The 12,988-nt window shown below is 36.9% G+C and overlaps 1 protein-coding gene across 2 annotated transcripts in view; it reads left to right on the plus strand.

Moving 5' to 3' along the window:
* Window positions 1-5,252, plus strand: part of LOC126175034 (E3 ubiquitin-protein ligase rnf146) — a 53,820-nt gene extending 48,568 nt beyond the window's left edge. Inside the window, exons 3-4 of one of the 2 annotated variants that reach the window (XM_049921536.1) lie at window positions 467-1,002; window positions 2,959-5,252. In XM_049921536.1, the coding sequence (XP_049777493.1) occupies window positions 467-1,002 (536 nt within the window). In that variant the 3' untranslated portion in view covers window positions 2,959-5,252. Of the gene's footprint in view, window positions 1-466; window positions 1,972-2,958 lie in introns of those variants that run through there. The other variant, XM_049921535.1, reaches the window with a different exon arrangement.
* The last annotated feature ends 7,736 nt before the right edge of the window (window positions 5,253-12,988 follow it).

Below are 12,988 nucleotides of genomic sequence, written 5' to 3' on the forward strand. Positions count from 1 at the left end.
GCAAATATGTAGTGAGCAATCAATCTTTTTTCCTTTCATCATTTTGTCGTGGTTGTCAGCAAGAAAATGTTTCATAAAGGTTTGAAATTACATGTAAAGTTTGTTGCAAGTTTTGAAGTGCTACCATTCTCAAATACTGGATGACTAAAGTGTGGTTCTTTGCACATTGTGGGCTACACTGCTTTTTCAATCCCACCCCCGTGGTTGTTTGTACATCAGTGATGATTTACAGGCAGTAAGTGATATTTGTACCAAGTTTGTTTCAAATTTGTCAAATGATTTAAGAGGAGATGTGGAACATACATACATTCTAAATATGCATCCCCATTTTTATAATATGTATGGATTTACAGTTTATATCCGTGTTGCTAGCTGTCTAACTGTTTGCATTAATACTGATATATTTCTTGTGCTTCAACTCCCAAGTTTCACTGCTTGTCTCACAATGTTGTTGCTACTGTTTTAGGTTGGTGGCAGTATGATGAACGGACCAGTCATGAATTGGAGACAGCTTATAAGAAAGGGGAAAGGATTTGTGAATTGCTCATAGCAGGCTTCCTTTATGTAGCTGATTTTGATGACATGCTGCAAGTTCGACAAAATGACCCGTCAAGGCGGAGACGTATAAAACGTGATCTCGCTACCATTCCAAAGAAGGGTGTGGCTGGTCTTAGGCTTGGATCTGGCACAGGAGAAGATCGCCCGAAGAGTCCCACACCCCAATCCCTAACTGCCACAGGACAGAGTGATGGTGCAACCACACCTGTGCCACCCACAAATACACCACAGACTCCTGCTGGTGGTGCAACCAGTGGAAGCACCACACCAGACAGACACCTTTCATTACGACGTGCTATAGAGCAAATACGGATCCTCAGTGTGCGTCACCATTCTTCGTCAGAGAGCAGTGGTAGTGGGGATGAAGACTCTGCACTCCCAGATTTGTCTGCTGCTACTGCTGCCATAATTAACTTTTCTTCAAACTCGGATAGCAGGCTATAGGTGATTTTTTGAACTCCATAGAATAATTATTAAGTTCTTTTTTCTTTCCTTTCTCTGTCTCATCTGGAACTTGACTGTGATTGTAAATGAGCAACGATTTGCTGTCTGTTAAGAATACCATCCCCCTCGTCCCTCCCCTGTCCTGTAGATAGATAAAATACTGTCAAAGGCAATGCCAGAAAAGAATGTCTTGTGATTAGAAACAGTATTAAACAAGGTAGTGAATTTGTGTGTTAGCTATTTATTTTTGTCTTATGTCATAAAGTTTTGAAATGTCCTTTAGGAGCTACTGGCAGCATCCAAATAACAGAGACATTTTTATAGAAAGCATGAGGACGTTTTAGATTGATGGTGCGACATTGTTATATACGTAATTGCCGGTGTATGTCAAGTGGACACAAGCTGTAATGAATTATATAACTTTGATAGAAAAAGCTGTGAAATTGTATTAATACATTATTTTTGTCACAAAATTTTTGCAAGTGTTGAAATATTAATTGTGCCAGTGCCATGAGCATAGAGTTGATAAGACGTAATTTCTAGAAAATAAGGATATATATGTATGTGATAGTTAACATTTTTTGTTTAACTTAAGTATAAAGAATACAACAAAATTAGACACTACATGAGAAAAATATGAATAATACTCTCATTATTTAGTTAATCACTCTTCTCTTTATTTGGTTATCCCTTTGTTGTCCAGTATTCAATATGAATGTCAGTTCCAGGTAGTTTTACAGTTCCAGTGATTATGATTACAATTACTTTTGTCTTTGAAAATGTCAGATTTCTAACATTTTAAAATGTATTTGGAGTGTTACTGTTTAATTTAGATAATGTTATAACTTTTTCTTTTTGTTCTTGATTTATTTTGTTATAAACTCTGTAGGATGGAAAGTAATGTCACATGTGAAAGTGTAATATTCTGGAAGTTTGTTTAATGGTATTAGCATGAATTTGTCATAAGAATCTCATTGTAGTATGTCATCATTTCTTCCCACTCCTAAAATAATTTGGTTAAATGGTTGTCACATCAATTTTTGAGGCATTATTCCTTTTCTTTCTTTCCATGGGCATCAGAGACCAAATCAAAATATTGTCCTTTCTCTAATTAAGTAAGGCTTCTCCAGACTCTGTCTAGATGCAGAGCCTGCAGGGAGAATGCATTTACTGATTTAAACACTTAGCTGAAAAATAATTTTACGATATGTTCATAAATTTCATTTTTTGCTACGCTGTTAGATGCACCCGTTATGTGAAACAGAATACATATTTATAAGTTCAGGAAATAGATCTAAATTGAGCGTGAGATGAGGTCAGATGAAACTTCACTATTTAAAATTATTTGGTGTTGTCTATAACAAATTTAAAGTCCCAACTTTCAGAAGCAAGTCATCTGTAGTAAAGAGATTTAGCCTTTCAGAACAAAATATAAATGTGAAGTGTTAATAGTCCATACCAGAAAACATTAGGAATTGAGTACACCAATCAAGGCTTCAATTTATTAGCACATAACTTTTGAAGCATGAACAAGGAAAGGCCACAATTACCAGGCAAGGGAATAAATTAGAATATAGGTGCAAGCTTACCCTGTTTAAAATAAAAGTTCTTAACTTTTTGTTAACACATTTGTTCACAAAGTATTGTGTCCATAACGTAATATTTATTATAACAAGAGCTTAATAAAAGGAATCCGTTATTACAGAAAATTTGAAAATTACCTCTTCTGCACATGGAGATGGCATATTAGGCAATTACATGTAGATCATTTCCATCACTTTGTGCATGTTTCCACTCCCAATTAACCCTCAGATTTTGCCTATGAAATTCATTCCCTTGGCATTAATTTATTTGTTTTTTTTAAAAAATATGCTTATTAACATCCAGTATATCTATTAAGTTTTAGGTCTAATCTTATAAAAAATATTTGTTGTATGGATATGATTTTTTTGACAGTGATTTGGAGATCATAAAGCTGTTGGTCATATGAGCAAGAATCATGCTTTGTGGCAATATCATTGCAGTGAAATGACTTCCTCCTCAGACAGGAGCGACAACTTACGAAGATGGTACAAAAAGTAAGATAACAAGTTCTCAGCAAAAAAGAGTTATTAAAAAAAAATGCAGAGGAGAGACACAAAGTTATTGTCATAGTCGACACAATTGTCTAAGCATTTATTCTGTTGGTAAACCACTCTGGTAAAACTGCCAGGGTCCTGGTGTAGGGAGCATCCTGAATGTCAGCTGCAGTCCTGAACTGTCAACTGACCAGGTACTTCTTCAGCAATCTGAAGAGATGGAAATCACTTACTGTGAAATACAGGCACTAGGGATCGTGTTCCAACACAGTCCATTGGAAATGCCAGGCCAAATCACGTGTAACCAAGGTTGTATACATTCAGACAATCTCGTACAACAACAAGACACCTTCCAAAAGCAGTCCCGTTCATTACCTCCAAATCGTCTCCTGCAACCATTCCATTGTGGCACAATAATTAACTGTAATCAAGTCCTCTTTGAGGGTGGGGAAATTGGCCAACAACACTTGCTGATGGATACTGTCATTTTGAACATTTTATGTGAGAGGGTGGAATAGAGGGTAATCTCCATGACACAGATGCTTTCTTCATCTCGGGCATCACCTATGCTTTGCCCTGTGTGACAGTATGGTGCAGTAGTGCAACACTGCCTGCCTGATACCACATTAAGTGCTGGCGAGAGAACCACATTGCTTGGCTTTATTCTCAACTGAGAGCAGTACCCAAAAAGACCACATCTTCCAATAGTCTATTCTGTTGTGCATACTATCCATTACATTCCCAATAGAGATGTTGAGTTTTTGTACAATCTGCCTCACATGAATGCAGTGGATCAGCTGGAATCAGTCCTTCAGTACTGTACATATTGTCATCTGAGGTGGATGTGCTTGGTCACCTGGGCCTTTGCTCATCTCGCACATCCATTCTGTCTTTACCAAATTCCTGGCACAAAAACTATACGTGTTTTGGTACATCGCACTTGCTCCATAAACTTCCACTAGTTGATGAAGAATAGCAACAAGAACATTTTCTTTAACCAAAAACCTTATTACTCTTTGCATTCCATTCACCAACCATATAACAATATGCCTCCATTTCGAAACTCTAAGTCAGAGTTCAACAACGCAGTTACTTCCAGTAACTGGTGACTTTTGAAAGCTTTGATGCTCTCTTGTATGTAGACTGGAATTTAATTTGCATGAGATACTTATATATCCATGAGAGCTCTTTTTGCTTATGTATTGGACCATTCTCATACTTTTTGAAAGTTGTCACTTAAAATGAGCTATATTCTGATTATGAGTCTCCCATGAAATATGATCTCTCCTGTATGAGTTGGAGAAAACTTCCCAGGACAGAAGAAGGGTATGTTAAGATATGTTTGTGAAGTTATTGTTAGCTCAAAATCCAAAAATAATTTATTGTGGTTCAGTAGACTACAGATGCCACATGCATGGAAGTTCTTCATTAAGTTTCTTCAAAGAATTCTACAACTCTCAATAGACTTGGATGAAGTTGATGATGAGGCTTATTTGTATGGTAGTACTCTCACCAACAATGGACAGTCACGAGTGTTATTACTGTATTATGAATCTCCAGCAGTATGCATCAGACATAGCAACTGCTGATAATTTTTTGTTGCAGAAGGGTAAAACTACCCTTGAAAAAGTATTTATTTTCTTAATTTCAAACATCAAGAATGCTGGTTGATTAATTATATGTCTGTAGATCGTATAATAGATAGTTTTAAGTGGGCTGAGAAATTGAGGAGATTCTCCATCGAGATGGTAAAGAAAGGAACATATGGAAAACACAGGCAAGGAGAGAGAGGACACATGTTATGGCATCAGGAAATAACTTTGTGGTACCACAGAGGGAACTGTAGAGGATAAAGCCTGTAGAGTAAGACAAAGAGTGGAATAAATCCAATAAATAATTGAGGATGTAGGGAGCAAGTGCTACTTTATGATGAAGAGGTTGGCACAAGAGAGGAATTTGTGGTAGACCACATCAAACAAACCAGCAGGCAGATATCTCGAAAAAAAATTAAACTGTTATTTTCCAAACAGATACAAACATTTTAAAATTATGTATGTAAGAATATGCTGGCCATGTACAAGATTCATTTGAATGAATGACTGAAATATCAATGCAAGGTTGTAAAGCTAAAGAGTGCATACAAATGCAAAGGAGTTACTAGTGTGGGGAGGGGAGGGGAAAGGGGGGGGGGAGTCCACAATCTCAAAGAATTTTGTATGATTTAGTAATGTTATAGATGTGGAATCAAAGTGAGAAAGAATCATAATGCTGACACACAGCCCACTCATCTCAGTGTATGTTGCTGTGCCTAACACCCCATCCAAAAGACAGACGACAATCACCAGTGTTTTCTGTCTTCTCTCAAAAATACACCGCCAGATTGTTTGAATGAATTCATATTTGAGGAAGAGTCAGATGAGCTAGAACTGTAAGCTGCCATCAACTCCCCTCCCTTACCAGCTATATTGTAATTACAAAAATTTGTTCCATAATGAGACTTGGAAACATAGAGAATGTATCCTTTCAACAGATGGATCCCTCTCATTCAAGGATTTGAATGAACTGCCATTCCTTTGTAACTGTCTCCAATTTGCCTCTTTTGAACCCGAGGTAGGAACTAATATTTCCAGAAGTGGAGATAGTCATTTGTACTTTCATGCTTGTCTTTCAGCAGTACCAAGATTTTTGCACACTGAGGTAATTACCAGCCAACAACTCTGTCATGTACTTTTATACTTTTCTCAAGTGAACTCCCTTTTTATACAATTTATTGTGAATGTCACTGTATCTTGCTTGTATTTCCTTGTGTAATGGGGTAAATTGTAATGGACACAACAACGACTTATCAATGAACCTGTTAAACTCGTAATAAGTACTTCCTTAATCAGGAGATCAGTTGCTATGTGACAGTGGTTATTAATCTTTGCCAAGTAACATTTTATTGTAGTGCTCTGTTCTGAACTTGGCATTTAAATTCTTGCATCAGCAGAGTATGTGCTTTTGAGACAAAGCATGGTGGTAATTGTTGAGGCAGTGGATTATTTTTTCTTCCTCCTAAATCAGTTAAGTGAATGTTATGATGATTCGTTTGAAAAGAATACAGTCAATTCCCTTGCCCTGCCTGAGTTTGTGCCCATCTCTAACAAACCCATCAATGACTGGGCATTAAATCATTTCTTCCATTTATCACCAGTTTAGAAAATGATTCTATTACCATTGGTTAGTTTCTGAATATATTTGCTTTAACCTTTTGAATCACGTTTCTTTAAACTTCAGCACGGTTACCTAATTATTCATGCTGAATTGTCACTGTCCAATCAGGCATTTGAATTCTTACATTATGTATGTGTATCATTTTTAATTTTTTGTATACTCCATTTACTGATTCATTCTTTCATCTATATGATGACCGAGATATGCAATGTCAGGAAGTCTTACATAATTTAAAGTTGCAACACTCTTGTAAAATATTGCATTGGCGTCAGAGTATGTGCCCTGTGGATAGTGTTTATTAAGCACTATGAATAAATGACTGAATGTGAGGCTACAATTCAGGAAGTTGTTTGAATTTATTTTTCAATGAGGAGATCTAAACTGCAAAACAACCTAATTTGTTAATACACTGTTCTTGTGTCTGTGTTGTAGTAAAGAAACTGTTATTCTTGCTAGTTCAAATACATGCACAAAAATCAGTGTATAACCTGTTTATGTCTTCCATCACTGTTATTGTTATCTATTGATACTACTTTTCATATAAGTAAAAAATGTGAAATTTGTCTTTCAGTGTGTCTTCTTTTTTAAGGAAATAAGTAGTTACTTGTGAAATGGTAGACTAGTTCAATTTTCTCTCTGTTGTTAATTTTAAATGTATCATAATCATGACTTGTACATTATGCATGTACATAAATCTTTGATAATGACTGAACCATGTGGTATGAAATGAGCTTCCTAAAACTGCAACTAGTGTTTTATAAATATAAGTGTCCTTTAAAAATGTGTGCAGCTTCTTCAGTAATCACAAATAAATATGTATTTATATTGAAGAATTTTTACTATTAAATGTAATTAATGCTCATTGTTAATTTTATCATTTTCCAATTGTTCTGTTTACAAAGTATTATTACTTTATTTGTGAAAGTGTGTTGGAAAACTTGGAAGATCTCAGGAAATTAGTGATACAGTAAACAGGCACTACAGTAATTACTGTTGACACAGCAGTGTTAAATTCCTCTCTGTTGGTTTACGTGTTACGAAGTGCCTATATTTATAATAACCAAGAGAAGAAATGCGTAGTGTCAAAATGGACACAAGAATCAATAAGATGCAGGCTTTGATGGCCAGTATTTACATCTTTCATGATTTTTGTTGTATGGACTTTAGGCTGTGATCCAAGGCTCCAATGCTGCAGACATCATCAGGAGCTATTCAGACTCAGAAAGCAGTTACAAACTCAAATAAGCTCATCAAGCTAAGTGGATAAATAGGCAGTAGCAGGGAACCACCAGATTTGTTTCTCCAATACTGTGGTTTTACAAAGCTCCAGTTATTGCTATGCTAGAATGTAGAGAGGGGCCATCTTCAAATTCTGAATTGCAGCACCTGTAATATGATTTCTTCCTAGACCATGCAGATTCCACACGGTGGATTTCATTTCCTCTGCAGTTGTGTCTTGGGCTGGAAATCTGTAAACCCTTGAAGTGTTTCCAACTACCTACAAATGAATAGAAAGTACTACTTCGTATCAGAACAGTCTTGTTGTGTCTTCTAATACAGATAGTTAATGTAGAGTAACACTGCGTGTATAGTATGCGTGCATACGTTCACTTTGACTTTACATGCACGTGATCTAGCATTTTATATTGGAAGGAATGATTTGACAGATAACTCATGGTCTTCTGTTTGCTGGGACATCATTCACTTTGTTCTCGTGCACTCTTACTTGATAGCACACCTTACTTCTCCAAGCCAGGATCTCGAAGCACTTAGGAAATGTAATGCCCTGCAGGTATGCAACTCATGGCAAACTGTAATATCTGTCCTGCCTTGAAGACACACAATATCCATCTGTATCATCTTTCATGCAGAAACAATGACAAAAACTTCCACACAGTTTTCAGTTCCAAACTATTTAACTAATAAATGGTTTCAGCTGCTGCAGTCATTATTCATTGGCTAGGCAGATGTTGGGTAAAACACTGCTGTACCAAAGTGATACATTGTACCACATATCCTCTCCTTTAGAAGAATGATCTCACCACATCATTTGTTATTCAACTTCAGGCTTGAAATTAAAACATTCTCGAAGGTCTTGGAATCCCTGGAGCTGATATCTTGCCAGTATCAATGTTGATAACGGGAAAATTCGTCGAGTTCCTTGATTCCCAGAATGGGTGAACTATCTACGTACATAATTAAGTTTGTATGGCACCCTCAGTGTGCAAGTCATACTCACACTTGACCAATTCTTATTGTGACTTGTTGCATCATTTATTTATTCTGGATGAAAATCAAGTAAATATTAGTTCCTTTTATGACTTTAACATTAGCTGACATTGTCCGGAAGCTACTTGGGTGTTTCTCCAAGTGGCCACTCATGTAATTCGTCCTTAAATTGTTTAGGTATGGTAAAATTATAAATGTCTTAACCATAAACGATCTCTATATTACTTGTATGCAGCTGTACATGTAGCCCATTCTTAAATTCTTTAGGTATGTCAAAATAAGTATATGATTGACTAAGCATATTACATTTATGTTAGCTCTCATTGTGTAACTTTTAAACTATTAATCATCTTTAGAATATTATTCAAATCCAGTCATATCGTTCAGTTTATGTCTTGGTTGGTCAGAGCTCAGTTTGAAATGGAACTCATCACTGAAGGCAGTTCTATGCCGGTCAGTGAGCTTCCAGGCCAAGGAGGTGTCTGAAGACATCCTGTGGGGCGGCGGGTGGAATAATAGTTGTTATTTAAATGTTTTGATGTTTTACCGTTCTCAACACTGGCTCTCTATCTACAATATTGGCAACCAGAAAGTGATTAGCAAAACGTGAAGCCTGTAATTAGAATTCCTAGTGCCCACTTCATCTGAGAAATACATTTATAGCTCTGAGGAATTAGGAGATTGTCTGGGATTCATAATTAAAAACCATTCTCTCTAAAATGTTCACTATATTCTGAAAGTCACAGACCAAAAAAAGAATCCACACAATCCAACTACCAGAGCAGTTCAGAGTCTAATGCGCTGATGCAACTATAATTGTTCAAATTAAATGTTTAAGTGAATGCTCGCCATAATTTGATGATAATGTTCATCAAACGCCACGCTAAATAATGGTAGAATGTCTGTCCCGCAGCGGCACGTGAAAATACGACATACGCAAACTGAAGATAGATCATTAAAGTCATCCCACAATTAACACTTCACTCGAAAACGATTTCATGGTTACGCGTATGCCGAGTAACTTATTACGGCATCCGAGGCTGTTTATAGCAATGATACCGATGCGACACAACTCCCAGCACAGGTGGTGCGCTAATCAGCGTCTGGAGAGAACTGGGGCCTTTTTCTCTCGAGCAGCATTCTTACATATAAAGCCGCGGTGCGGACAGCTAAGGGAACGCCTGATCAAATCTGATCTCCTGACTGGCCGCTGGGCTAGTAATGCATCACTTTAAGTTATCGAATAAATCATTGCTTCCTTTGCTGATGGCCGATGAAGCTCTCAATTTAAATGTGCAATCAGCACACAGGTAAGTAATCATAATAAAAGTCTGACGTGGCTAAGTCAAATATTTTGGGCAAGAGAATTAATTTAATTACACTACACGCAGTAGATGAGCTCTGAACTTGCTCTTTGGAGATACGCTATAGCTATAGTTTTATAGTTGTTCTGTTGAAACTTCTCACATCTTTACAATTATAGCAGATCTCCCTTCTACTTAAATTTAAACATCCTAACTGTATTTATTCGCCTACTTAATCTATCTTGCTTCTGTATTTATTCGCCTACTTAATCTATCTTGCTTCCTTAATTTTTAAGACAAAAACCAGAAAATCATGAATTTCAACTAAAATTTTAATTTGTGAGATCCAGAATACTGTTTCCACTAAATTATTATGAAAAAGGAATCTAAATATAAATTTTTAAGTTTCTAGCTCTTTTCTGTTGCGCCAATGATTTTTACAGAAAAACGTCCAAATTTCGAAAATGGTTAAAGTTATTGAACTGATGTTTAACACGCATTGATTTAGTATTACTCCTGACATGCTAGAAACGTTTCAGGTTATTTACTTGATTTTTAAAGTATTGCGCAACATTTATGACGTCAGAGCTAGTTATAGCAGGCTGGGCTGGCACACAATGGAAAGACTGATGTGAATTTTATAAGGCGTGAGTATGCTGCTTCCCTACAATCCCACACAAAAAACCAACCTGACTTGCCTAGCTAGCATAGCCTGATAACCAGGAGTGATCAACATCTACATAGATACTCTGCAAGATTAGTACAGTGCGTGGCTGAGGTTAACCTTTACCACTACTAGTCATTTCCTTTTCTGTTCCACTTGCAAATAGAGTGAGGGAAGAATGGCTGTATGCCTCCATTATGAGCCCTAATTTCTCGTATATTATCTACGTGGTCATCATGTGCAATGTATGGTGGCAGCAATAGAATCATTTACAGTAAGCTTCAAATGCCAATTCTCTAAATTTTCTCAATAGTGTTCCTCAAATAGAACATTGCCTCCTCTACAGGGATTCCCATTTGAATTTCCAAAGCATCTCTGTAACACATTTTGTTCGAACGTACCATTAACATATCTAGCAGCCGACATTTGATTTGCTTCATGTCCTCCTTCAATCCAACCTGGTGCAGATCCAAAACGCTCAAGCAGTAGTCAAAAATAGGTCGTATCAGTGTCTTATATGCTGTCTCCTTTACAGATGAACCACACTTTCCTAAAATTCTCCCAATGAAATGGAGCTGACAGTTTGCATTCCCTATCACAGTCCTCACATGCTCATTCCATTTGATATCGCTTTGCAAATACCCAAACATTTTAACAATGTGATTGTCAGGCAGTACACTACTAATGCTGTATCCTAACATTACAGGTTTGTTTTTCCTACTCATCTGCATTAATTTACATTTGCCCTCATTTAGAGCTGACTGCCATCACACACCAACTAGGAATTTTGTCTATGTCATCTTGCATCCTCCAACAGTCATTCAACTTCAGCACTTTACAGTAAACCACAGTATCACCAGCAAACAGCCGCAGACTGCTGCCCACCCCGTCCTCCAAATCATTTATGTATATAGAAAACAGCAGCAATCATATCATCTTCCCTGGGGCCCTCCTGACGATACCCTTGTCTCTGAAGAACATTTGTTGTTGAGGACATCATACTGGGTTCTGTTACTTAAGAAGTGATGAAATTGAAGAACTGGACAGGAAGGGAAGATAAGACTTACTATACAAGAGAGTAAAGACTATGACATGGGAACAAAACAGAGCAGGAAGTGCTACTATGGAAATTTTGAGTAAAGACGAAGAGGTAGTGTACAAAGATTGTGACGATGTCCTCCAGAGATGGGGAGAATATCTAAAAGAGCTATATGAGACAAATAGAAAACCAGAAACTCTGGAACTTGAATCACACAACAGTGTAAGTGATGACGAGAAAGGACCAACCATCGTAATGGAAGAAGTAAAGTCTGCCATAGCTGCAATGAAAAATGGCAAAGCGGTAGGTACAGATACGATACTGGGAGAAATATTAAAATGCTTGAACCAAGATGGAATAAGAGAAATATTGAGGTTATGTAATAAAATATATGATAGTGGTGAATGGCCTGAGGACTTTCTGACAACAGTAGTGATTCCATTACCGAAAAAACAAGGAACTGAGAAATGCAGCGAGCACAGGACAATCAGCCTCATTCCACATGCAGCCAAAATGATGTTAAGAATAATTAATAAAAGACTTGAAAAAGTAATGGAGGAGAATCTTGGCGAGGAGCAGTTTGGCTTTAGACGGAATACGGGCACCAGAGATGCAATAGGGCTCCTACAAATCTTGGGAGAAAGGTTTATTGAAAAAGGAAGAGACCTATATATGTGCTTCATTGATATAGAAAAGGCATTTGAGAATGTGGTTTGGGACAAGCTGGCGACTATAATGAGGGAAAAGAGAGTGGACTGGAAACCCAGAAGACTTGTAAACTCATTATATCTTAATCAAAAAGTTTCAGTTAAAGTGAGAGGAGAAAGTACAAACTGAATCGGACTAGGAAAAGGAGTAAGACAAGGATTCTATCACCTACTCTTTTCAACCTGTACTTGGAAAGTATGATTGACCAAAGCTCATTAGATGACAAAGGAGTAGAAATTGGAGGAAGAAGAGTAGGGTGTTTGAGGTTTGCTGATGACTTGGTCCTTCTAGCCACAAGGGAAAAAGAATTACAGGATTTGGTGGACATCATTGAAACTAACGGAAAAAAATATGGAATGAAAATTAACACAAATAAAACAAAAGTATTGGCACTAGGAGGAAATAAAAATTATGCTGAATGGAGAAATACTAGAACAGGTGCAAAATTTTAAGTATCTTGGAAGCAGGATAGACACCGACTGGAAGTGCACCACAGAAATTAAAACAAGGATAGCAATGGCAAAAGAGGCATTTTATAAGAAAAGGAGAATATTCTGCAGCGGTCTGGACAGAGAACTCAGAAAGAGACTCATAAAATGTCTGAAGAAGAGAAATTTGTTAACATCGAGTATAGGTTTAAGTGTCAGGAAGTCGTTTCTGAAAGTATTCGTATGGAGTGTAGCCATGTATGGAAGTGAAACATGGACATTAAATAGTTTAGACAAGAAGAGAATAGAAGCTTTCAAAATGT

This window comes from Schistocerca cancellata, chromosome 3 (assembly GCF_023864275.1).
Source record: "Schistocerca cancellata isolate TAMUIC-IGC-003103 chromosome 3, iqSchCanc2.1, whole genome shotgun sequence".
Lineage (NCBI taxonomy): Eukaryota > Metazoa > Arthropoda > Insecta > Orthoptera > Acrididae > Schistocerca > Schistocerca cancellata.